This window comes from Leptidea sinapis, chromosome 26 (genome assembly GCF_905404315.1).
Source record: "Leptidea sinapis chromosome 26, ilLepSina1.1, whole genome shotgun sequence".
Classification (NCBI taxonomy): Eukaryota; Metazoa; Arthropoda; class Insecta; order Lepidoptera; family Pieridae; genus Leptidea; species Leptidea sinapis.
Window position 1 is genome coordinate 2496390 of NC_066290.1, and position 24502 is coordinate 2520891.

At 33.7% G+C, this 24502-nt stretch overlaps 1 protein-coding gene across 1 annotated transcript in view; it reads right to left on the reverse strand.

Annotated features, from left to right (window-relative positions):
- Window positions 1-3130: 3130 nt before the first annotated feature.
- Window positions 3131-24502, reverse strand: part of LOC126972390 (Y+L amino acid transporter 2) — a 62670-nt gene continuing 41298 nt past the window's right edge. Inside the window, exons 6-13 of the mRNA XM_050819102.1 lie at window positions 18238-18331; window positions 16865-17006; window positions 15580-15710; window positions 13021-13189; window positions 11068-11161; window positions 9959-10114; window positions 8671-8726; window positions 3131-8473 (exon numbers count right to left, since the gene is read on the reverse strand). Coding sequence (XP_050675059.1) covers window positions 8471-8473; window positions 8671-8726; window positions 9959-10114; window positions 11068-11161; window positions 13021-13189; window positions 15580-15710; window positions 16865-17006; window positions 18238-18331 — 845 coding nt within the window. The 3' untranslated portion in view covers window positions 3131-8470. The remainder of the gene's footprint in view (window positions 8474-8670; window positions 8727-9958; window positions 10115-11067; window positions 11162-13020; window positions 13190-15579; window positions 15711-16864; window positions 17007-18237; window positions 18332-24502) is intronic.

The following is a 24502-nucleotide window of genomic DNA, read 5'->3' on the forward strand; positions in this document are numbered from 1 at the left end:
GCATAACTCGGCACTTTACTTGAAATTTATTACAATTTTTAACCTACGTCGGGATGGAGCGCTAGGGTTGGTACAAACAAGCTTGATGACATGGTCGGCCTGGCGCAGCTAATTTAACTCTGACAGCGACTATTCTCAGTGTGGCACTTGATAGTTTATAGATTCTTTCCAAGATTGCTTAGCGGCTGTGTAAATAGTGTGTATGTCTAGTATGAAGTTAAATCTCTCTTGAATTAGGCCTTATGATATTCTACCACAGTCAAAATATAATATCATGGTGTAGGAAGATATATTTATAGGTTCCTATCCAGGCTCAACATTAAATTAACTTAAGACTAGATTCAAAAAACAAACTGCCCCATGGGGTTAATGTAAATAAATAAAAATAAAGAAATATGATCATAAAAATCAGATAAAATCATTTATTCTCACAAACTTTATGCATATACAAAGGAAAGAACATATTATGAAGCAATATCGAGACTGGAGTCTCAATCTTTTGCAATCTATCTGTTTCAAATATCTACCTATGCTAAATTAAGGATTGGTGTGCTCTAACTAGATACGACACTACCTAAGAACAATAGCTTTACTATGGCAACTATTTGATGTCTGTGTGTCTGGCATCCTTCGAATTTTGTAACATGCTCATGTTATTTTACATTAAATATAATATAATACAATATTATATATAATTGATGATATGTGATCCCAGTGTCTTTCTTATTCCTGAAAGTATTATATTTTTATAAAGTTTAACTACACAACCCAGCATTTAATTTTACCAGCAAAGATTAATGTGGCATGTCAACGTCACATTGTAGTAGTATTAGTCTCCGCACTTTGCGACTACACCTGCAGTATCTAGTTGGAGCACAGAGGAGACCAACCCTTATCAAATTACGTATGTTATGGGTTATATCTAAACAATCTGTAGAAATTTTTAATAAATACAGAAAATATTAAAACATAATTAACATCAACTTTTCTTTTTCATTAGACTGAGCAACAATTGAGTGTCACTTCTCTGTATTTTTTGACGCTTTTTTTTCTTTTCGACTGGCTTCGATTTGGGTTTTGGTTTGTCATTAGACTCAGACTGCACGTTTTCAGCTTTAGCGTAAAGAATCTTTCTTAAATCTATTTTCTCCACTTGAGTAACAAGATCACTTTTAACGGCTTCCTTTAGAAGTACTTCTTTTTGAAAAGACACTTTCTTCTCTGCATTTATCTTCTTTTTTAAAATTTTGTTTGAATTATCACCGTGTGGAATAGCGTTTTGTTTTTTAGCTAATTTGTTTAGTAGTTTTAATTTGTTTTTTCCAAATTTTACCATGATGATCAATTTCTACTACACTATATTATACTTTCAATATCGCAGAGTAACCAGCTAACGGTGTGAGTGGTTTCAATTAATTTACTTTCTTCTAGATACGGCTTACTGCATTTAGTAGGGATGAGTGATGACAGCTATGCCTTATTTAATTCTACAGCGTAATGTCTTCTTTATTAATAGCCAGAGCTAAAATATAAACTTTTAATACCTAATATTTCATTTATTTAGGTTATGTATTAACACAGTGTATTATTAATTATTTTCAAGATTCGAGGTTCGAATTTCGACAATTCAAGTTTCACTTTCAAGTTTCAACAGTTGACACTTGACGGTTTCATTAGTGTCTCAACTCTCAAGGAGTGACATTGACATGGCCACAGATACACAGAACGCTTTTATTCGTAAAGTACTCTGTGACTAACACTCTTACCATAGATATATTATCCAACTGATGACTCCACAGACTAATATGATGCTTACGCATGATGACGTTAACCGGAAGAAGTTGTTGACTATCCAATAGAATTTTTAATCAGTATATGGTGCCTGGTCTGCCACCTCACAAAATTCAACTTAACTTTGCAAAGGTAGTAAGTATATTGCGTGTAATGTCATTGCGAAGATGTAATTACACCTACCTATTTGAAACACACAACAACTTCCTTTTTCATTAACAAATCATGAAATTACTAATGCAATTAATTAGCTTAATTAATTCGTGCACGTGATTTTAAGTACGGAGACGAAAACACAGCAATCAGTAACTAAAGCTTAAAATAAATTGCGAAAACATAAATGGATGGGTATTCAATAGAAGTTTGGGTGATAAAGTGGAATTAGAGAATCAAATTAAACTAAATTAACTTGAACAATAGTGTTTATTATTAATTATACAGTAAATTTATTTATTTAAGACTCCTAATGGGCTAGGCATTGCCTAATTGCTTAGACGTATGCACGCCTCTGAGTTTCGTCAATAATTAAAAAATTTGTTTTCGTATGTAGCGAAAAACTCGTAACTCTATGGTTTGTACTGTTTGGTAAGCCGACAAATCTGTTTCTGTGCTACAGCGAACATACGTTTCTCCCAGCATTGGTCGACGATTATACGAGAGAGTCCTACGATACGACATCCGCTGTAGATTCTATTGTCGGCATATATATTATAATCATCAAAAGAATATTTTTACTCTAACTCAAACGAGAATGTTGGAGTGTATTGCTGATTTACAGAAGAAAACAGTGCACGAAGTAGAGGCTTGGGGAACTCTAACTTTTACAGGCGATTATTGCTTGAACCCAAAGTTCAAGCAATAATCGCGGGTGAGGAAGCTGGTAATCCACTTGCCAAACTTCTCTGGAAGTCAAGAGTTGGTTCTTGATGCTATCCATTATTTAAGAGAAGAAAAGGTAGGTTATAGAAATAAGACTAAAGTTCCGGATCCGAGCTGTCATCTATTTAGTTCATCAAGTTCCATGAGTTTAGGACTATGTCATTTGAGTACTAGTGCCAGAATAAACGTTAGTACTGGACTCATATCACACCAGGATCAGCACACGTTCTTAGAATAGGGGGATTCCTGTTAAGAACCTATTTACAGGCAAAAGAGATGCGCAGCAGCGGCAGGGCTGTCTTGCCGAAGTTACTAAGTATAACTTTCGTCTGTGAAAATAAACTCATAACGGTCTTACGGACTTCCAGATATAACAGGTATTTCATGGTGTTAAATATAATATAACAAAATTTTGTAACTAATAGTTAAAAATAGTTTGCTAATAAGTAAAACAACATAATTTTACAATTCCGTTTAATAAGTTATTATTGTCACATCGTGTCCGACAGTTAAAAACTGCGTTTTATAGAAACAACGACATAGAACAAATACGATACACACACTAAAAATAACGCATAGAAATAAGTTTTAAGAGTTAGCCACAATATCGCACGCTGACAATCTGAAATTAAATTAAATGCAATAAATAAAGCTCACACACCTTTTCCTCTTATTGAACATTAATAATTACAAGTTTTAAACTCAAACGCCATTTTCGTATAGGTAGGTAGGTAATTTTTGTTTACACTGAGATATGTCATAATGATTTATTTATTTTAAAACTTTTATCTGTCCGATAATTAATCTGATTAATGAAATCGGAAGGCTTTTATAATTTGGTCTTCAAGTTTGAAATAATGTGAAGTTAATGTCATTTATTTATTAAATAATGACACATCAAAAAGCTAAGTTTTAAATGAAACGTAAGTGAAATGATTTTAAACATTTTAGATATACGTTTTTTATGTTAGTAACTAGGTACTTAATCAATTCATTTATAATAATGGCAATGAGTATTTACGTATGATGTTTGTTTGACTAACATTTGCTGTTTTATTCACGCCTTCCTTTTAAATCTTTTTCCTTACCTAAGTTCAATGATTTATGTCAGTGTGCTGAGCATAACGCTTCTCTCGTTTACTTTCTGAGTATTATTGGCTTAGTAAACAGAATCTTGTGCGATTGTTTCATACAAAAGTTTCTATTTCTACGCGTTATTATTTCAAGATTACAATATAACTGAATAACTCTGTTATCCACATCATACATTTATACTAACACATAAACAGTTAAAATAACATAAATATGATTAATATGTATTAATCATAATATTACCAATATAAAACTGAGCAAAAAAATATTGGAAATAACGCGTCATATATTAATGCAATTATAAATGATGATTGCGAAAGCAAATTTTTGTCTACACTGTACAGCGATATCAACGTACTTTTTCATAGCGTTTCGCATTTCGCACACGACCATTAACTATTAATTACCATAATAATTATTAACGTTGCGGGTTTGTTTCACTTGCCACTTTTAATTATAATATATATATAACGGTGTTAAAATATGTATTATATTTCTTAAAGTGATTCAACTAAAGAAACGCTAGGCTGCGGTATGAAGGACAGTGACGTCACCATCTTATTCGCGTGGTACCGGTTCGTTCGCTTGCGTACTCGTAATTACACGTCATCAAATTGGTCATCAGTTATGTCACCAAATTAGTTCCGCGTGTTTGTTGTTCTTGTTCATGCTATTCTCAGGGTGATTTATATCAAATTACTTTTTTAATTTAAACATGCATACCACCTATTATGAAATAAGGCCAAGTAGTCCTTTCGCGGAGATACTACATGACGTGGTGTGCACGTTGCGAAACGCAAGATTAGGTACGCTGGTTGAACAATCGCTATTCGCTGGAACAGTGGAGATTATCCGACAGAAAGACAAACTTTTTCATCCGTAATGATGGCACGCAGTCTTAAAGCTATTTATTAGGGATGGGCCAAACTTCGTTTTACATTCGGTTTAACTGAACTTCGGCGGCTTGAACAGAACTTCGGTATTCGGCCGAAGTTCGGCTTATTGGCTACAAGAAAAAAAAATAAACAAAATATCTGCATATTTTTGATTGAACATATTAGAACCAAAAATTTGTCATATCTGTTAAATAAAACAAGAAAATATTAATATTTCTTGACTTAAACCTCGTTAAAATACCTAAGAACACGTAATAATATGTCAAATGTAAACAAAACGCGAGCGTCACGAAGGTGACGTATTTGCTAATGAGCTCCAACAAGCCCAGAATCACGCGCGGGGTGGGGCGTAGCTGACCACTCCCGAGAACGCGCGCTGAAAATCAACCGAATTTTCGATTTTTACCGAATGTTCGGCCGAAGTTCGTATTCGGTTCAAACCACATTTGGCCCATTGCTACTTCTTAACATAACTAATTAAAATTAAAACACTACAATGAAATGCCCTTGTACATTAATATACCTACTCCTTTGAGGGCATAGAGTAACGATGTTGTAATCATGTGTAATAAACTAGGAATACTTATAAAATAACACAAGACATAATATGAATATTACAACATTATTTGTAATGAAGTAATTTATATAGATGGCGCCACGTAAAGAGATGCTGCGCGGTTATGGTGGGGTGCCTTCGTCTAGTACAGTCACGCACAAAATAACTTCTAACTAAGAAACACAATTTATAATAATTATGTATTATATTGCGGCATAGGAAGGAATAGAATGAAAAACTGTTTTAAAAAAAACAATTCTTCAGATCTTATCAAAAACTGTTTTAAATTATTAACTGTAGCATTAAATGTTATAACTAATTAATTATTCTTATTAGCCTGCATTCTTCTTGAACTATTGAACATTATAAGTATTTTCCTTTCAACGCTAAGCAAAATAATCGTGCAAAAATATTGTGCGAGTATGTACAGGCAGGAAACAATGCATTGACATCCCCTTTGCTTACCGCTAAGTTAGTTGACAAAACGTTGTAGGTTGCCACCCTTTTTACGTGGCGAAGCCTATAAACTTTGACACCTTACAGAAATTGAATATATTTTTGCGTAAAGCGCATCTAGTTTAACCTAATCTAACAAATTGGAATGTTTATGTATTGTAACGCATTAAATATGTACAAATACAAATCACCTTAATGAGTATAATTTACTTAGATCATTAGTTTGCAAAATAATTATTTATTGTCTTCTTGCATGTAAAATAAAGGAAGATCTCGCTTGCTGTTTATGGTCGATGTTGGAGTTGGAAACGGAGTGGACAAGTACCACAACCAAATCATTTAAGTATATCATTGTTCTATCAAGATAATCAGATTTTTTGTTAACATTAAAGTTTGTAAATTACTTAATTATAGTCCCCGTCAAGAAGCCCTATAAATTTTGTGAATAAAGATTTCCTAAGTTAGGTACTTAGCAGTACTTAGCAACAATTTGATCAGAAATAAATATCCCAAATTCAATCCACTCGAAGTAATCATAAATGTAATTCGAAACTTACGAGCGACGGTAATTTTCTAGCGATATGAAGTGTCTGTCTGTCGTTTAATGTTTTATGTTTTTCATGTTAACCTTTTTGAAGTAAATTCACGTTGAAGCTGTCTACGGTTGTTCACATAGACCAAGTATAGTAACTAGTTACTAGACTAATTGATCGCTTCCGCCTCACTCACACGAGAAAAAGAAAAACTTATGCGAGTCTTATGTAAAGAAATGAGATAGAGTGATTAGATTTTTTGTTTCGCCATGCGTGCCGGTTTTTTCAAGGTCAGCATACCCGGTGTGCTAAACAAACTTGACAGCGCTGCACAGAAAACTTGTGAAACGTGTGAAATATCCACTATTTATTCAACATCAGTGACAATTTTATGTAGAATCGAAGGAAATATACGAAGGTAATAATTTTACGATGTAAAAGTGAAAGAACACTTGTGTTATATTATGTACCTATTGTGCCTGTATATATAGGATTTTATCTGTCTCATGTTGGCCAAGCCAAATCGAGCGATGTCTAGTTGCTATACTTGGTCTATGGTTGTTCAAGTTTCGAATGCGTCTCAAGAGTTTCTTCGTGTTGTTTTCGCGGATTCAAAGGTTTGTGAATGTGTATTTTAAAAATTTATACGTTCTTGTGGAGAGGACTATAACTATTGTTTGTAGCAAGCGATCCAGGAATAGATATGTACAAAGTAAAGAGCATTAAAAAAGAGATTCTTTGGATAAATCAACTAACACAGCCTTTATTCAAATAAACAAAGTTATTAAAATATGTTTAAATATAGTATAAAAGCTATCAAATATAGACTAGAGGCTAGTTACAAAATCTAAGTTCTACTATTTCTATTTTAGTGTATAAATTGTCGTCCAAGGGTACCTTGAAAGGTAAAAAAAATCTTTTCGTCTGTTTTTGGTTCTAACTTCTTGATATGAGTGGAAAGAAAAAAATGACTGATGCAGTATAAAGGCACAGTCTTTTCTGTACACTGTGATAAAGACTAATCGTAGCCTTTCTTTAAGCCTTACGTATTAGCCCTTTCTGTATAAATGCATAGTTTCTCCTGAGCTTTTATTAGTGAACTTCTGAATGAATGAAATGCGGCCACTTCGAATAAAAGTTATTAGAAAATATTTCGCGAAATAGCCAAATACCAATATAATTCACACATTGGATAGAAGCAAACTACATTTTATATTAATTGATAACAATTTGAACAACATCGACAACAATTCAACCACTTGATACAACGGCATGCTTTACTACGTTTATATCTATAATATAATAATTAGTATAAACATACATTTTTTGAATACGAAAATATTATATTGCATTATTTTTTATTACGATAAGTAAGCATCGTTATCGATAAAAAAAAGCATCGAACAAATATCTTCCAATCGTGTTTTCAGTTTAGGCAACCGAAAGAAAAAGGTTTGAAAACATATATTATTTAAATTTCTCTTAGATAGGATATTTGGTTTAGTTCTCTCGAGAAAATCTCATATAATTATGGGAGCCTACCCTTAATGTCAAAGCACCCAGTTAGAAAAATACAGAACATTTTCTTGAAACTGTGTTGTTATTACAACTAGATTCGATCCTAATATGATTCGATTTATGTCATAAACGAAATTACGTTCAATTGACTGAAAAGCACGAACCTTTTTATTTTAAATAAAACTAACTTAAATATCAAATAGGGAACCCCTTCATTAGGGCGCATCTCGAATTCCAAGGTGTTGCAATATAATGTTAGAATTGAACGATACCAATCAAATATCTTTGGAGAATTACACTAAATTATTATTTAAATAAGTATTTAATTACGAAAAATCATTAATCGTTCATAATTTCAATAAGCAAGCCGAAACTGTCTGTAAGTTGTTTTAATTTTTTTAAATCATGGCAAGTAAGCTTGTTTTTAGCCGTAATGTTCCCACTACCACAGATTAATAGTGCTTAATTTTTGATGAAATGCAGTCTACTTTCATTATGTAAGAATATTATAAGGTCCCTTTTAAATTCATTACATTATAATTTTTGTGTGTTAATAGATAAATAAATAAATAATATAATACAAACACTACCTACGCTTTTGGTAAAAATTAATAAAAGTATGTAAATTATGAAGATGAAAATTGAGTTTTGATTGTAGGCTTCGGTGTAATTTCAGATTTTAATCTTAGAAAAAAATCTCTGAATACTGTGACGAGGTCCGATATGTTCGTAGCGGCAATTCGTTCAGTTTACTGAAAACAAATAAAATATTCTTTAACACAGAACAAGCCATTTGAATTATGTTAAATAATTTTTCTGCCAAAAACGAACGAGCATGGTGATGGTACTTCTACCACTAGCAATTACTTCAGTTGTGAAAAGTGGCTCGTTGCGATTACTTTTTACAATTTTATCATTATTGGCACTCGAAAAATACTCTCAAATTTACCTTGGTTTTTGGCCGAACAGACAATGTCAGTTTTTGCACTAAACGCGTTGCAGCCTCTGAAAAAACACATCACATATTAATACAAAAATAGTGTTCAGCAAAGAGGATGTAAATACTAAGTAATAAGAGGTGGGACTGGCTAAATCAAAATTGAAATTTAGTTAAGTGTGAATTTTGCAGTGATTTGAGTTTGACATAAGTTTGAAATAATACCTAATTAAAATATTATGGCGCCGAAGTATAATCCGGCTAAGTTTGAAAGCGAACAACTGCATTAAACGTAGTGGATTTCAGCTATCCCCGTTTTTTACAAGATTATAGCCGTCAGCTGTCAATCAACGATTGTACGTTTCATACAATCACTTTTTTCTGAGAGAGTTTCGCTAGGCTGGTGTTCAGTATAAAGGTGCGTTATAGCTAGAGTCAGGAACGAGTGAAGACGATCGAGACCAGAGAACACACAACGATCACTGTCCTCGAACATAGTTTTCAATAGTATTACTTGTACAATTACATATTCTTTGGTAGTATACACTACGCTCGCGGCTGTTGGCGACCTTGGCTTGGCTGCTAATGCAGCTATTATTAAAAAAGTCAATAAACAATTCCAGAAGGCCAATAAGAAATTTGGGGAGGAGAGAAGAGGAGGAAGACAAACGAATCACAGGAGCGTACCCAAGTCGCATCGTCAAGGAATCAACGCACAGAAGCTCATTCCATAGTCATCTTCTCCATGTCTAGATAGTGGGGATCATCGCCACCATCTTGATATCTGGCGTTATATCATAATTTGTGGCGTGTCGTGCGAAGGTAGAAATTGGCGGCAGGAATCAGGTCAAACAGTTCCTCAGAACACTCCCCGTGATAAATTTCACATTTCTTCGAAGTCAAGGCTTTTCCTTCCATATGACCTACGGATTTGCAATCCCTCGAGATGTAGAGATACTAGACGAGGCATTAAGGGGAAAAAAAAACAGATTCCATAAAAAAACGTATAAGGCGTCTACAAACTTCCTCGAGTGCAACCAGCATTGCAAATACCTTTACAAGAAGAGCCAACGCACGCAGCGTACTCGATCGTTGTTGCTAAGCCGGTTTATAATGTACGAATTTAATACGTATATATGCGCTGTGCTTCGCTAGTGTTCGACTCATCTAGCGTAGACACACCTTAAGGTTGATATTAATTCCTGTCATTGAATTCCCACTTTGCACACGTATGTTGGAATTATTACTGTTACAGATCACGTTAATTCTTTCTTCAGTCATCTTATGTTAATTAACAAACCTGCGGCTGGGCCCAGCGACAGCTTGGTGCGAGAATCGATAAGCAGCAGGTAGACGGGTACTGCGCTCAAGATCATCAGGCACCCGATGCCAGTCTCCGCCGGAGACGCGATGGCAGGGAATGCCACCACCAGGATGGTGCATATTATATAGATCACTGGATAGATTTTATTCACTATATAGTATACTTTAGTTATTTTCATAGTATTATGTCCTATGGTATATTGTTATGGGGCAGTGCGGCAGAAGAGGGCTATTCGCGCGATTTATAATCTAGGTCCTAAAGAATCATTAAGAGAAAAATTTAAAGAAATAAACATTTTGACTGTAGCTTCACAATACATTTTTGATAATGTTCTGTACGTACATAAGCAATTTGAGGAATTTTCTAGAAACTGTGACATTCATAATGTTAACACGAGGAACAAACATAAACTTGTTATGCCTACTACTCGGTTGGGTCGAGTTAGTAAGTCTTTTGTTGGGCGATGTATATGCTTCTACAATATGATCCTAAAAATGTACAAAACAAATGTGTTACGAAATTTAAAAGAATTAATAAAAAAATATTTGTGTGGGAAAGGTTACTATAACATAAACGATTTTCTTAATGACACCACGGACTGGGAATAAAGCGAACACCCTCAGGCTCTTTAATTTTAAATGTTTATTGTACGATATCACATTGTAGTCCATATTTTTATATTAAAAAAAAAGCCCGCTGAGTTTCTTGCGCCCATTCTTCTCAGGTCTGAGGCAGTCTCACGTTAATGGGTGGTAGTTTTTGACGTTCAATAAGTGAATTTGAATCCTATTTTGAATAAAAGTATTTAAATTTGAATTTGAATTATCAGAATTAGCCCGAGCATAACGTTTTAGGGTTCCAATCCTGTAAAGGATCACTGTCTGCTCTACCGTTAGTCTAAGAATGATCCTGTCATCAGTTTAGTAAATACTTCAAATGTTTAACTTTTTTTTTGTAAAGTTTTTTTTTATACATATTTCTGAAAAGGTTAGACAATAGATATGGATCCCACATTGGGTAAAGGCCTCTTCAAACTTCATGCATTTTATATTAATTTTAGTATAATAAAAACGTATTTATCTTACCTGGAAAGAATAAATTGACTTTAATAGGTCGTTCCCGGCTTGGTTGCGTATATCTGAGTACTGGTAGACACAAAACTGCAGCTCCGATGCTCAGCTGAAACAATAGCATATAAATTGTTATAATTATTCATAAACAGAATGGGACACTCCGGCCCACAGCGCTCTATAAGGGACAGGTCTGGCCACCTACAGAGTATTAAATGTTATCATCTTTGGTCTGGTGCACCCCACTGTCATCTGTCACTAGTCACCTTGTCGAACCGCGTGCAATGCAGAGCTTCGTGAATCGTTGCAAATTCAGTAGGTACTCTGTGGACGGCTAGATCGTTTAGCGTCAATTCACTGTGTGTCTTCTACTATATTACAGTAAAGAACTATACAGCGTGGCGTTGTAATGATGGCATTAAATGCACACACGATTTATTAAACATTAATCGTAAAATAATAATTTTTAAACTTTAAGTAAATAATTGAAATTTTCAAACAAATTAATTATATATTTTGGAAACAAAATTTTAATCACCATTAGGTGGTCGCATAGTGCATATACGAAGTAGTGGTGTCAGGGGCTACGCTAGCGCACGGCTACTACATTTCTTACAGGTCGTTCCGAAATTATAATATGTATATATGGAAAATTGATTTATTTAGGTGAATTAGGTATTTATTTTTGAATATTTTTTTATGTTTACAGTTATGTAGTTCTTCCTGTGTGTTTATTTCATGTCGCCACTGTAGTGCCACTGCTGTTAGAAATGCATTTGATATGTTGTTGTATTATTCTGTGGCTCTATGCGTCATTGTCACTGTCATTTATCTTGACATATATGTATATATACTTAATGTACGGTAGTCGGCGTATTATTATTTATTATCGTTAAGAATGGCTTCCTTGGTTAATTAAAATAAAATAAAGTTCTGTATTTCCAAATTAATATAGATATTGTTATACTAAAAAGGTGTATTATTTTAACAGCCACGCTTTATAGCCAGATCCCTGCCGCCTAATTCTAACTTCGCACCACATGCCCCAAACTTAAATTTCATCTCCACCATATTGCGTTGCTCTAGTTTTCAAGGGCCTTAATTTCACGTACAATCAAACTATACAATGAACTTTCATACGCCGTGTATCTAGATTCTAGGAGACCGACATCGTTTCTAAAGCACGCACATTCGCACGAAGGGCTTAGTACCACTATCTTTTTAAACATCATCTATAAATATCACGTTTGTGGTAGGGTAAACATTTAAGGGGGCTCCCCTTAAATGTTTATTTTTTTTCTGTTTTTGGGTATTTATTGTTATAGCGGCAACAGGAATACTATCATCATCTGTGATAATTTCAACTGGCTAACTATCACGATTCATGAGATACAGCCTGGTGACAGGCGGACAGACAGAGGAGTCTTAGTAATAGGTTCCCGTTTTACTCTTTGGGTACGGAACCCTTAAAAAGCCGAACATCGACCTAGAGAGTTTGCGGCGATCATTTATCACCAGGTGTGTAAGTTCGTTGGTCCTTCCAATCCATAAAATAAATCTAAAATCGAGTATCCTTTTAAAAACCCAATAGTTTATTTCAATATAGGTAGGTTGTATTTATATTGCAATGTCAATTACCCTATTATTATATTTAATTATTTTAATCATTAGAGGGAACTAAATTTAAGCATTTCATGCGACTTTTCACTGCTATATTTTCCGTTGAAGTCGTTACTTTTAATGGCTAGAAGCCTTAAGAAATCGAATTGAAAGTTAGTCTTATCACAACTTTCTCATAACTAACATAATATAATTTTAATAACTTTAGTGAATCAGCCAGTATTTCTCAACATTTATATTTGCAAGTCAGTAACATAACTAAGCAAGTTTTACCCTTCCTAAGTGTGCTACAATTCACAATTTTAATGACACAATGTGAATAGTAAGTAGGGACTACATACTACATACCCAAGTAGCAAACCCGACGTAGTTGATTAGCGCCTGTATGTCAGACACAGTGAGGTAGAGAAGCGACAGCAGCGCCACCGCTATAACGGCGGGAGCGGGCGTCGCGCGCGGAGTCACCATTGTCAACATCTCCGGCATCTGACCTTGTGCTGCGCCGGCGTAGAACAACCTGATGATAATTATTATTGGTAACTACTAGCTGAACAGATAGACGAGGTGTTATTAAAAACATTCGATACAATTGTGGCACGACGTGCGCCAGCTAGGATATCACAAGATAGCTTACAGATTTCCATGATAAACGAAATAGTTTTACCCTACGTGCCAAAGACTAATCTGTTCTGGTGAAATTTAATTCAGAGGGCCCAATCAACTGGAGAAATCACTAAAACTGTTTAGGAAACAAACATTTCTGTCAAAAACTAAGGCCTATATAAAACTTTATAGATTCTTTTTATAGGTATGTGAGATGTTATAGCTTCTGGATACGAGCATCGCAAATGCCGTGGACCATGATTTGATAGAAAGGGAAAGGTGGCCAATATCGTTGTTTCCAAGCCCAAAGAGCATCAACAATTTTTTTTTGTGCAGCTGTTTGTCTGAGAATATTGAACTGGTTTTTACAGGTTTTCCTTCTCTTTGCCTAAGACGAAAAAAAGTTTGAGGGAGACTTGAGAGAAAATTTGAAAGATAATGCAGCTAATTAATTAGTAAATTAAGTGTTCGTATTGTTTGTTTAAATTGATTACGAGAAAATAAAACCTGTTACTTATTGTTTTATTAGACGTTGTTCCTTACATATTAATATGTTAATAATTATGTGTACGTATATGAGTAAGAAGAACTCAGAGAAAATTTACTCTCCACACTCATGACAGCAGCGAAAATAATAGAAGTTTGGAGGTTGTTTGCTTATTATTTTTAAAAAGCATATAAAAAGTAAATAATATACGAAAAAAACTTTATTAAAAAATTGTTTTGGATTTGTTAACATATGTTTTATTTGATAACAAATATGCATCATTTTACGCAAAACTCTAAAGAAACTGCGCTAATACACGAATTCACGTTTTTTTGCACAGGAAACCGATACCGATACGTCGGGTATAACAAACAAAAGGGATATAACATAAACATGTGGAAAATGCGCGGTATTGTAATAAACCATTCCACCAGATATGCAATCACTAAGCATATTTATAAAATAAAGTAAAACTTCCATATTATTTGAGCCTTTATATAGTAGTGGTATCACCACATCTCTTGATGCTTAGTGTGCTACCCTAGGGTAGATAATTTTATGTGCATTAATGGTCAGGTAGGAAAAGGGAACTATGCCTAACTGATCCGAATCCTGGAAGAATCTGCAAGCTGTATCTTTTTCTTTATTAGAGGTGGCAAACCGGCAAGATGCTCACGTGATGGAAAATGGAGAAGTATCCGTCGATCGAGCTCCGCAACACCAGGGGCCAAGAGATGCATTGCCGACCTTAAAGGTGGAAGTATGCTCTGAGCTACTGTTCTTAAGTCTCTCCATTGAGTAGAAATGTACTTAACATTAACTTACCAAATATTACCTATAATTGCTTATAACTTTATTATTTGGTCCTTCGAGCTGGTTACGAACGGGCGAACGTATGGATAGTTTGACCAAAAGCATGAGGTATTAATGTATCTTGTACAAAATAAAAAAAAGAACTCTAGCCTATTTCTGGTTTCCAGAATCAGATTATTGGAAAAGGCGTTCACCCATCTAATTGATTATACCTAAATATATTTATTATAACATCTGATTTGAATGTATTTTACATTGCATTGCTTAATATTTTAATTTGAATTTGCAGTTAATTTGAGAATGAGGTTGCGTATCCAAAAAGGTATCGTATTGGTATCCTCAATTTTTTTTATTAAAAATCTGCCTTAGAAATCGTAAGATTATTTAATTGTGTATTTATTGCCATAATGTGATTTAGATTAGAGAAAGTCTATGATTACATGCAATAGAACCTACGTCATGTTTCAAAATATAAATAAACTAGCCGTTTTTTAAAAGAAAAAAAAAATTTATTAATCTTATTACAAAAACATTAAAAAAATAAACCATCTAGGATAAATTTCGCATCGAATTGTGGTAGTTTCATGTCGATACGATCAGTGGTTTAGGCGTGAAAGAGCCTCAAACAAGGACCGTTTTCATTATATATATATATATATATATATACAGTGTGTCCCAAAGTTATGGGACATGAAGGAAAAGTACCTTAAATATCGAAGATAAGCTATTTTACTGAAAGAAGACTTTATGTTATTTTTAAAAGTTAGTAATTCTGCATTCCTAGATTTTCAAAAAATTACTTGCCTCGTCTGCGAATCGAACCGACTTAAATGTAAAAAAAAACACCCCTACTCTTATGATGACCATCGAAAGAATGGCCAATAACTAATAACCCTTCTTTAGTAACATAGTATTTTAAAAGAAAGGAACAACGTAAAATTAATGTTTTCCTACATGGATATATATATATATATATATACAGATATATAAAAGATAAAACTAACCTTGAAGACGTCAGAAGCACTCCATTGACAGCACCAAACGTAGACGCAGCCACGAACAGTGGAATGACCAGAGCGAACCCACCGAACAGTCGCTCGGCGAATGTTACGGCCACTGCCGGCGAACCCAGCACCTGCGGACATTGCTTTAATAAGACATAGTTCATCACACTTGTTTGTACTGTGGATCTTAATACAGCGCTTTAGGGTTCATAATCCAAGAAAACACCAGTGCTTTTGACGTGAGATGTCATTAAAGTCACACTGAAAGTTACGGTTACCAAGTTAGAAAATTGGACCGTAACGAAAAGGTCTTGACTTACAATATACTACTGTACAGACAAACAAAGCATGAGTGAGACACTTCTAATAATCGAATATATTGTTACTGTAACCAAATTTGACTGTCAAGTCGTAAACAGTCAGCCACACTTTTGGAATTAGCTCCTTAGTATATTGAATACTAATATGTATATGCTTTGACAAAATTGTTCACGCATTATCGAGCTGTCAGGTCGTCTATATGCTAGTGTATTCTAAGTTTATGCATCTCACCCATAGACGTGCAATAAACAACTAGACTCACATTCAGGCTCAACAATTGTCTAAAGCAAAAATCCGCCTACGCCACTATTAGGCAGAGTTTTCGTTCAAATGTGTTTCGACCGCGCTTTTAATGCAACGCCACGCAATGACAAAGTGTTTAGTGAAAAACTGGCGTTTTAGCTCTGTTTAAATTCCAATGGATGTAACCAATGAAAATGTAACCCGTACATACGTTAAATCCTTTATTGAAGTGAACAATAGTCGAAGTTACAACCCAGTTACATAATCTCAGGACCTGACGTCGATGACGTCACATAATCGCTTTCTTACGGTGTGCAAAACAAGCATTACCAGAATATAATTATTAATAAATAAACAATGATTTATTTTATCTGTATCTTTATTGATTACTGTTAAGATGTTGTGATGATTTTTATTATAATTTTGAAAAATTAATGAAAGAATCTGGGCTAAGAACAAAAAGTAAGTATTTATTTTTCTTCGCGCGCCGTGTCAATTTTAGTGACATTTACCGAATATTTGTAGCAAAAACGCAAATTTAGCATGGATGTTCAAACATTTACACTACGAATTAAATAACAGATCACAAACCGATATTAACCGTTAAATTTAAAACGGTTTCTCCAAGACTTGCCGCCATGGTACCGGTCTAACCGTTTCCAAAAAGGCTCCCATTGGTAATTGGATGCCTATAAATAAAATAAAAGACAACAATACGAACCTCATTGGGTGAGAGTGTGGTGTAGAAAGCAATGTTAGTGAAGGTGTAGACGACGGTGACGAGCGTACACGAGATGGCGATAGCTCGCGGCAGGTTGCGGACAGGGTCCTTCAGTTCCTCGATGATAAAGTTCAGATAGTTCCTGTAATTTAAATTAAATTATTCTAGCTTATTTCATTTAAGTTTCTTATTATGAAAATAAATTTTGAAGCTTCAATTTATGTACTTGAAACATACAAATTTAATCTGTGCCAAAATTGGCCTTAGTTACGCAGGCACACAAAGTTTTGAGTTATAGGCATTTTAAGTTTCAGCTCCCAATAATCTTCCATATAAATATCTAAAAAAACAGTTACCGTGTACATTTTAAAAATAGGGTTTTCACTACATGACAGAATCGACCTTCAGGAGTATGATGGCATTCTTAAGTCTTTGTTGACCAAAGTGTGGTTTGAGCCCTTTCTGCTTAACTACGTCCAATTTATTGTTGATATGGCACTCGACCCTGTGCTTCTCGGGTGACGCCCCAGCACTCTTCCTAACTAAGCCAACCGTCCTAGTGACGCATGACCCGTAAATCTTGGTATGTTTATTCAATTCTCGGATTGTGGCGCCATCTACAGGACTATTGTGACACTAACTTGAGATGTCTCTCTTTCAAATGGAAAACAATTTATTATTTACCGACACACGTGAACTAACAAATATTGCAAACTTGGCAAAGTTTGTTATGTATAACCTTTAGCGCTACAAATCAACGATATCTACGGGAACAACATAATGCCACGTGGTTAACAATTGATTTGACAAATATAAAAGCCAATAATAAGAAGAGGTCCCGGGTTCGATGAATATGGATGTTTGTTTCCGAGTCATGGATGTTTATTTGTATTTATGTATATTTAAGTAAGTATATTGTATTAAATATATCCTTATCTTGTACCCATAGTACAGGCCTATGTCTCGTTTTGGGGCAAGATAAGTTGTGTTAAGTGTGTCATTATTATTATTATTTATTTATTTAAAAATACGCTACCATAGATCCTACTACACTACGACACTAATATATAGACAGAGATTAGCTATGAAGCGTTTGTGACCACAGAGTACCTACTTTAACTTACACCTAAAAGTTTGTAACATTAAAAACTCCCCAGAGACATTTATTTACGTTTTTTCAAACTCTAATACTATCCCAGAGTTACGCAGGAAGCCATGACAAAATATAAAATATTATGATGATTATGACTCAAACAAAATCGAATTTTATTCAGAAATGACTTGATATTTTGTTAACTTCACATTGAAATAGTGCAAAAATATTTGTTACACACACAAATATAGAAAAAACGATTTATATACATATTACATACCATCCGTTATATGCAAAAAGGCCGGAGTAAAATGACAGGGCGATAGACGTGACGTCATTAGTTGTCCCTTCAAAGGAAAAGTGCTCAACGTGACCTGAAAAGAAAATATAACGACGCATTATATTATACAGCACGCGTCATCTTATTATTAGAACCATAGACTAAGAATAATAATAAAAGGCATAAAAGGCAATTATTTTCTCAAAATTGATTCATTTAGAATTTTTTTGATGTCATTTCTAATAACTACTAGATATTACTACCGCTTCGCAAGAAGCGGCGCAAGAAACTCTCCCAGCATTCTTTTTTTGCGCTCTTTTCAATAAAAATATACAATATTGTACAGTCATTTCTATCGCTATAAAATAATCACAATCTAGTCCCAGGCTGTCCGATCATTTAGATATTCAGCAGTGGAGTAATAGGATTTACGACAGAGCCATTTTTTTTATAAAACATTCAAATTTAGTTATAGATAATGCCTGAACAGTGGCTGGGACTTTATTATAGAAGTGTATACATTTACACTTAAAGCTATTATTTATGTTATGATGATAATGATAATAATCTTTATTAAAATAAGAAAACAACCATTATACAGCTTTTAATGAGCTAAACACAATAGAACTAAATGTTATTCAAAGTTAACTTTCATTATTATAGGTAACTTAATGGCTGTCATTAAACTTATTAACCCTATCGTTTCGTACTTGTAAAAACTGTATCACGAAAGGATAGTATTCATCGTCCTTAGATCAGCGATACTTTAAGTATACTTTAGAATATACTAGTTTATAGACGACCTGACAACCCGTGTGCGTTACATAGTTAGTGGTTTAATATTCAAAATATTAAGGAGCTAATTCCAATTTCAATCAAAATCGTTTACAGTCACAATAAATTCCCCTTTTTTCTACCTATAAGCTACATAATAGCTTTAATGGTAAATGTATACACTTTTATAAAAAAGTCTCAGCCACTGTTCAGGCATGATATATAAATAAATTTAAATGTTTTATTAAAAAATGGCTCTGTCGTAAATCCTATTACTCCACAGCTGAATATCTAAGTGATCGGACAGTATGAGACTAGATTATGATTATTTTATAGCAATAGCAATGACAGTACAATATTGTATATTTGATTAAAAAGAGAGCAAAAAAAAGAATGATGGGAGAGTTTCTTGCGCGTCTTCTTCAGAGCTCTATTTGTTTCCGAAGCGGTAGTAGTGTCTAGTATATTAGAAATGACATCAAAAAGAATTCTAAAAGAATCAATTTAGAGAAAATTTGCCTTTTGCCTTTATCTTGCTGCATCTTCGTTAGAGATGTTCTACTCTCTTGCACTCTTTGTTCTTCTATACCTACACTTGTACCTAAGTGTATACCTAAATTATAACATTGTAAATTGTAATGTGTATATACTAAGGGGCCCCCCATCTCTTGTAATTATTAATCTCCATCTGTTGTGCTGCAGAGAAACATGGACGGTCGTGATTACGTAATACCAAATTATATTCCACTTGCCTCATTTTCCCTATTGAAATGAAAACGTTAGATATGTATGGAGGCGTCCTTTATATAAGACGTATTCTATAAGTATTGTTTTCCAGTCACGTTGTTTTGAACGCATTCAAAACAGAATTTGAATTGCGATATATGCGTGGTATGATAATTGCCACCCCGTTACAACACTTATTTTAATATCGCCGCATATTTTTTTAATCTATAAATATGCCCAGATGACTCACATAGTCGACCCTGACAACTAAGCTAGAGGTCTCGGGATCATTTATAAGCTGAATATGGATGTTTGTTTCCGAGTCATGGATGTTTATATGTATTTATGTATGTTTAAGTAAGTATATTGCATTAAATATATCGTTGTCTTGTACCCATAGTACAGGCTATGCCTAGTTTGGGGCAAGATAATTTGCGTAAAGTGTTTCAATATTATATTATTATTATATAAATCTATAAATATAAAAATCTAATGTTTTTTTACCGATCCTATTTATATAAACAGTTTAACACAATATTCTATTCATATAGGAGCATGTTTTTATAAATCTATTCCGTAAGACGTCCACTCCTGGACAAAGGCTTCCCTCAAAGATCGCCATGACAATCGGTCCTGCGCTGCCCTCATCCAACCTATTCCGGCAATCTTGACCAAATCGTCAGTCCATCTTGTGGGGGGCCTACAACACACGTCTACCGGTACTAATTGCCTCTATTTATTTACTTTATTAGTACCAATAAACAGTAACACAATAACTAATACATATAAACCTTAATTATTAATTGTGAAACCAACTACATTAGCCACAGATAAATTATATGAGAGAGAGATAAACACGTACATCTATATAAACAAAAAATAAAATTTATGTGCTTAGTAACAATTAATATAGAAAAGAGAAAAAAAATTATGACGGCTGTGATGATAAATATTATTGTTTATTACATAGGCATGGGTTATTAGCTTTTTTTTATGGAATAGGAGGACAAACGAGCGTATGGGTCACCTGGTGTTAAGTGATCACCGCCGCCCACACTTGCAACACCACAGGAATCACAAGAGCGTTGCCCGCCTTTAAGGAAGGTGTACGCGCTTTTTTTGAAGGTACCCATGTCGTATCGTCCCGGAAACATTTACTATTTACTTATAGCTTTCATTTACTATTTACTATATATATTTTAATTAAATTATACTGTAACATAAGGTTGAATAACTAATTTAAACTTTTCAATCTTACTAAGTAGTTATCATTTAATCATACTACCTAATTTATGTTTTTAAAACATCAATAACTTCTATTCTAAAAGAGGAAGCACGATTACTAAAAATATCTATCAATGTGTGTAAAGTACTCATTATAATTTTTAAGGAGTCTAAATAACGGTGCACGGAAACCATCGTTTGTGGTGCATCTATTATTTGCAAATAAGTATTTCTTTTTTGCATATATAGCATCACTTCAAGATAAATTCTTCTAGATTTTAGATCCAAAATGCAATACTTTTTAACAGTTCATCATAAGATATGTTCTGTATACGATCTATACTATAAATATACTTTTCAGAATAAGGATTCCATATAGAGACTGCGTATTCTAGCTGAGACCTTATCAACGTTTTATATAGATTAAGATAAGTACTTGATTTTTAAAACTGCCTACTCGATCTTATAACAAAGCATCTTAAAAGCTTTATAACAAACATTATTAAATGTGAGTATTTAGGGTCAATTTTCAGTCCAGATGCACACCCAGGTCTCTAACGATGTCTACTTTTTTCAGAACAGAAGCATTAAGTTTGTAGCAATAGTTTGACTTACTGATTTTCCTGGTAAAGACAATATGACATTTGATTATACTGAGTTCAAGTTTATTCAATTCACAATAGATAGTGAGACGATCGAGATCTTCTTGTAAACGTTGGTGATCTTCGAAACTATCAATAATTTGTATACTTTGAGGTCGTCAGCATACAAAAGAAATTTAGTGAACTTAAAACACGTGTGAATTTCATTAATAAACAGGATAAACAGAAGCGGGCCTAGAATTGAGCCCTGGGGTACACCAGATGTAACATTAATAGAATTGGACTAAGCCATGTAAAACTGCCTTTTGTGTTATTCCATATTACTTAATTATTAATAAAATATCTAGTGTTACATAGTATAACATCTTGAACGATGGTACGAAACTGATCGTCATAGCCTCGATTTTGGGCATATTTTTACTTTTTTACATAAGGAAGTATGACATTGATGTGGAAAATAAAATTGTTTGTGATTCTGTTGTGAGAATGAATGTGAGTCTACGTAAAAACAAGTGAGGTGCAAACCAGATTCACGCAACGCAAACGATTCTGTAAAATGATAAATTACGAATCCATTTTTGGCGGACATTTTAATGAGCTGCGACCAATTTTGTTTTTACTTTAAATATTGTAATTGTCATTCCCTGAAATCTAAACCTGTTCACGTCTCCTCATACGATGCAAGCCTTTATTCATTTTAAGCGCTTGTCAACCGTACCTAATTATATTTAATGTGCTACTTATAAACAAAGATATACAGGTATTTAACAACGCAACGTTTCTAACGTTTTTGAAAAATGTACTTATAGGTAAGGGGCCGTTCATAAAATACGTTTGCATACAGGGGGGAGGGGGTTTGGCTGAGTGTGACAAGATATTGTGACAAAGGGGGACGGGGGGTATACGGCAACGTGACGTTCGCCGTTTATTATTTTTTGACATGAGCGCAAGCTCTGTGGCGAGACTCTAGCGGTGTTGCGATCCGTTACAACTGTTTTCTTTTGTTTTTCCAATACTTGAGAGAGTAACGTTTCCACGTAACCTGCGCTCTCGATTCAGTAACAAATGAAAATACTGTTTCTCATGTATTTATTAATATTTTACTCCTTCATTCGCCATTTAGCAGTGAGCTAATACAGTCGCTTTTTTCATCTTCTCTATTTAATACTCTTCAGTTAATTACTTTATACTCTTTACTGCCGCGATATTTTTAATTTTCAAAATTTGTGTACTATCATTTAGAATTTATCATACTTAGTTTTTGTGACGAAATATTTCTAGGGGGATCACAAAAAGTGTGACACAGCGTGACAATAGGGGGGAGGGGGTCAAAAAAGCTGATTTTAGTGTGACGTATTTTATGAACGATGATCGAATAAGTAGAATTAAGACGTAAAGAGTAGAAAATACTGGCAGTTGTAGTGACTGCCGATAAAAGTGCACACTTAAAACTTTTAGTATTAAAATATGAACTTATTACTTTCAATTTATTTTATAAAAAAAACTTCGTTTAAAAAAACCGCCTTCAAAAACTGAAAAGTATCAAATAACTAAAAATTTAATTTAAAACACCTTTACCTTTAATATTAATAAAATGCTATTATTTATATGTGCTACCTATTGATAGGTTTTAAGTTGGTGCCGTAAAAATTACGTAAATCGGATCATAAAGCTCAGAGTAATCGGTGTACATACATAAAAAAAATACCGAATGGATAACCTCCTCCTTTTTGAAGTCGATTATTATTATTATTTTCAATAAAACATTGAAATTTTCACTAAATCCATTCAATTACACTTATAAGATATACTCAGCACTAATGTTGCACAATACGTCAGCTGTATAGCTACAGATATACTGCTATAAGCATTTCGGTGAAGCGAACTCACGAGATTTCACCCATCCAAAAAGTGTCTAAATATTTTTTTTTTTATTTATCGCATACGCCAGTCATGAGCATGTCGGTGACGCGAACCTATATGATTTTCCCCTACCAAAAAGTTCCCAACGCTTCCAAAGAAGTTTTCATTTTAAATGTCAGTCCTCTAGAATCGTGTAGACCATTATTCAAAAAGCACCGTCTGTTAACGCTTACTGGTCTATATATATTAGAAATTTGTATGTTCATTAAAAAACATGGTGAACTTTTTAAACCAGCAAAGGACTATTCCATATTAGGATTAAGAGATCCAACTCGCCTTCTGATGCCATACTGTAGAACAGCGCTTCATCAAAATAACGCAAATGTTATGTGTATTAGGGTCTTTAACAACCTTCCAAAGAATATTAGAGAGATGCCTAAAACATTAATGCATAAAAAATTTAAATTATGGCTAAAAGATAAATGCTTTTATAGTTTAAAAGAATTCTTTAGCCAAAAAATATAGTATTTAAATGTAATTTTTGAGAGGTACCTACAAACTAATGTTTATTTAATATTATATTATTGAATTAAAACTATGTAATGTTTATTAGTGACGTATAAATATAAAAATTCCAATATTGACAATCAAATATTTGTATGCCGATTTATTGGCGAATTGTGCTGTACACCAATTAATTGTTAACAACTATGTTACCACGATTCATACAAGTAAATCATTTCATTTCATTCAAAAACAAATAAACTTACATTTACATTAGTTAGGAACAATACTCGGTTATTACTTACGAAAGAACCGTTATAAATTTCAATCCATCTTATAAGAGTCACACGACACAAAACGAGAAGTTAAAGCGTCTCGCAAACAAACCGGAAACACTGGACAAATCAATTTGTTCCTCAATTTGCGCCTTTTGTCGCCAACTCTTCAATAAATTGCTTGAACACGAGTTAAAATAGAATCCTACCGAAGGACTGGGGTAAATGTTGTATGGTTAATACATTTATTTAGCAAATGATTTAAGTTTTCTTTAGTGTTAATTCACTACACGAGGC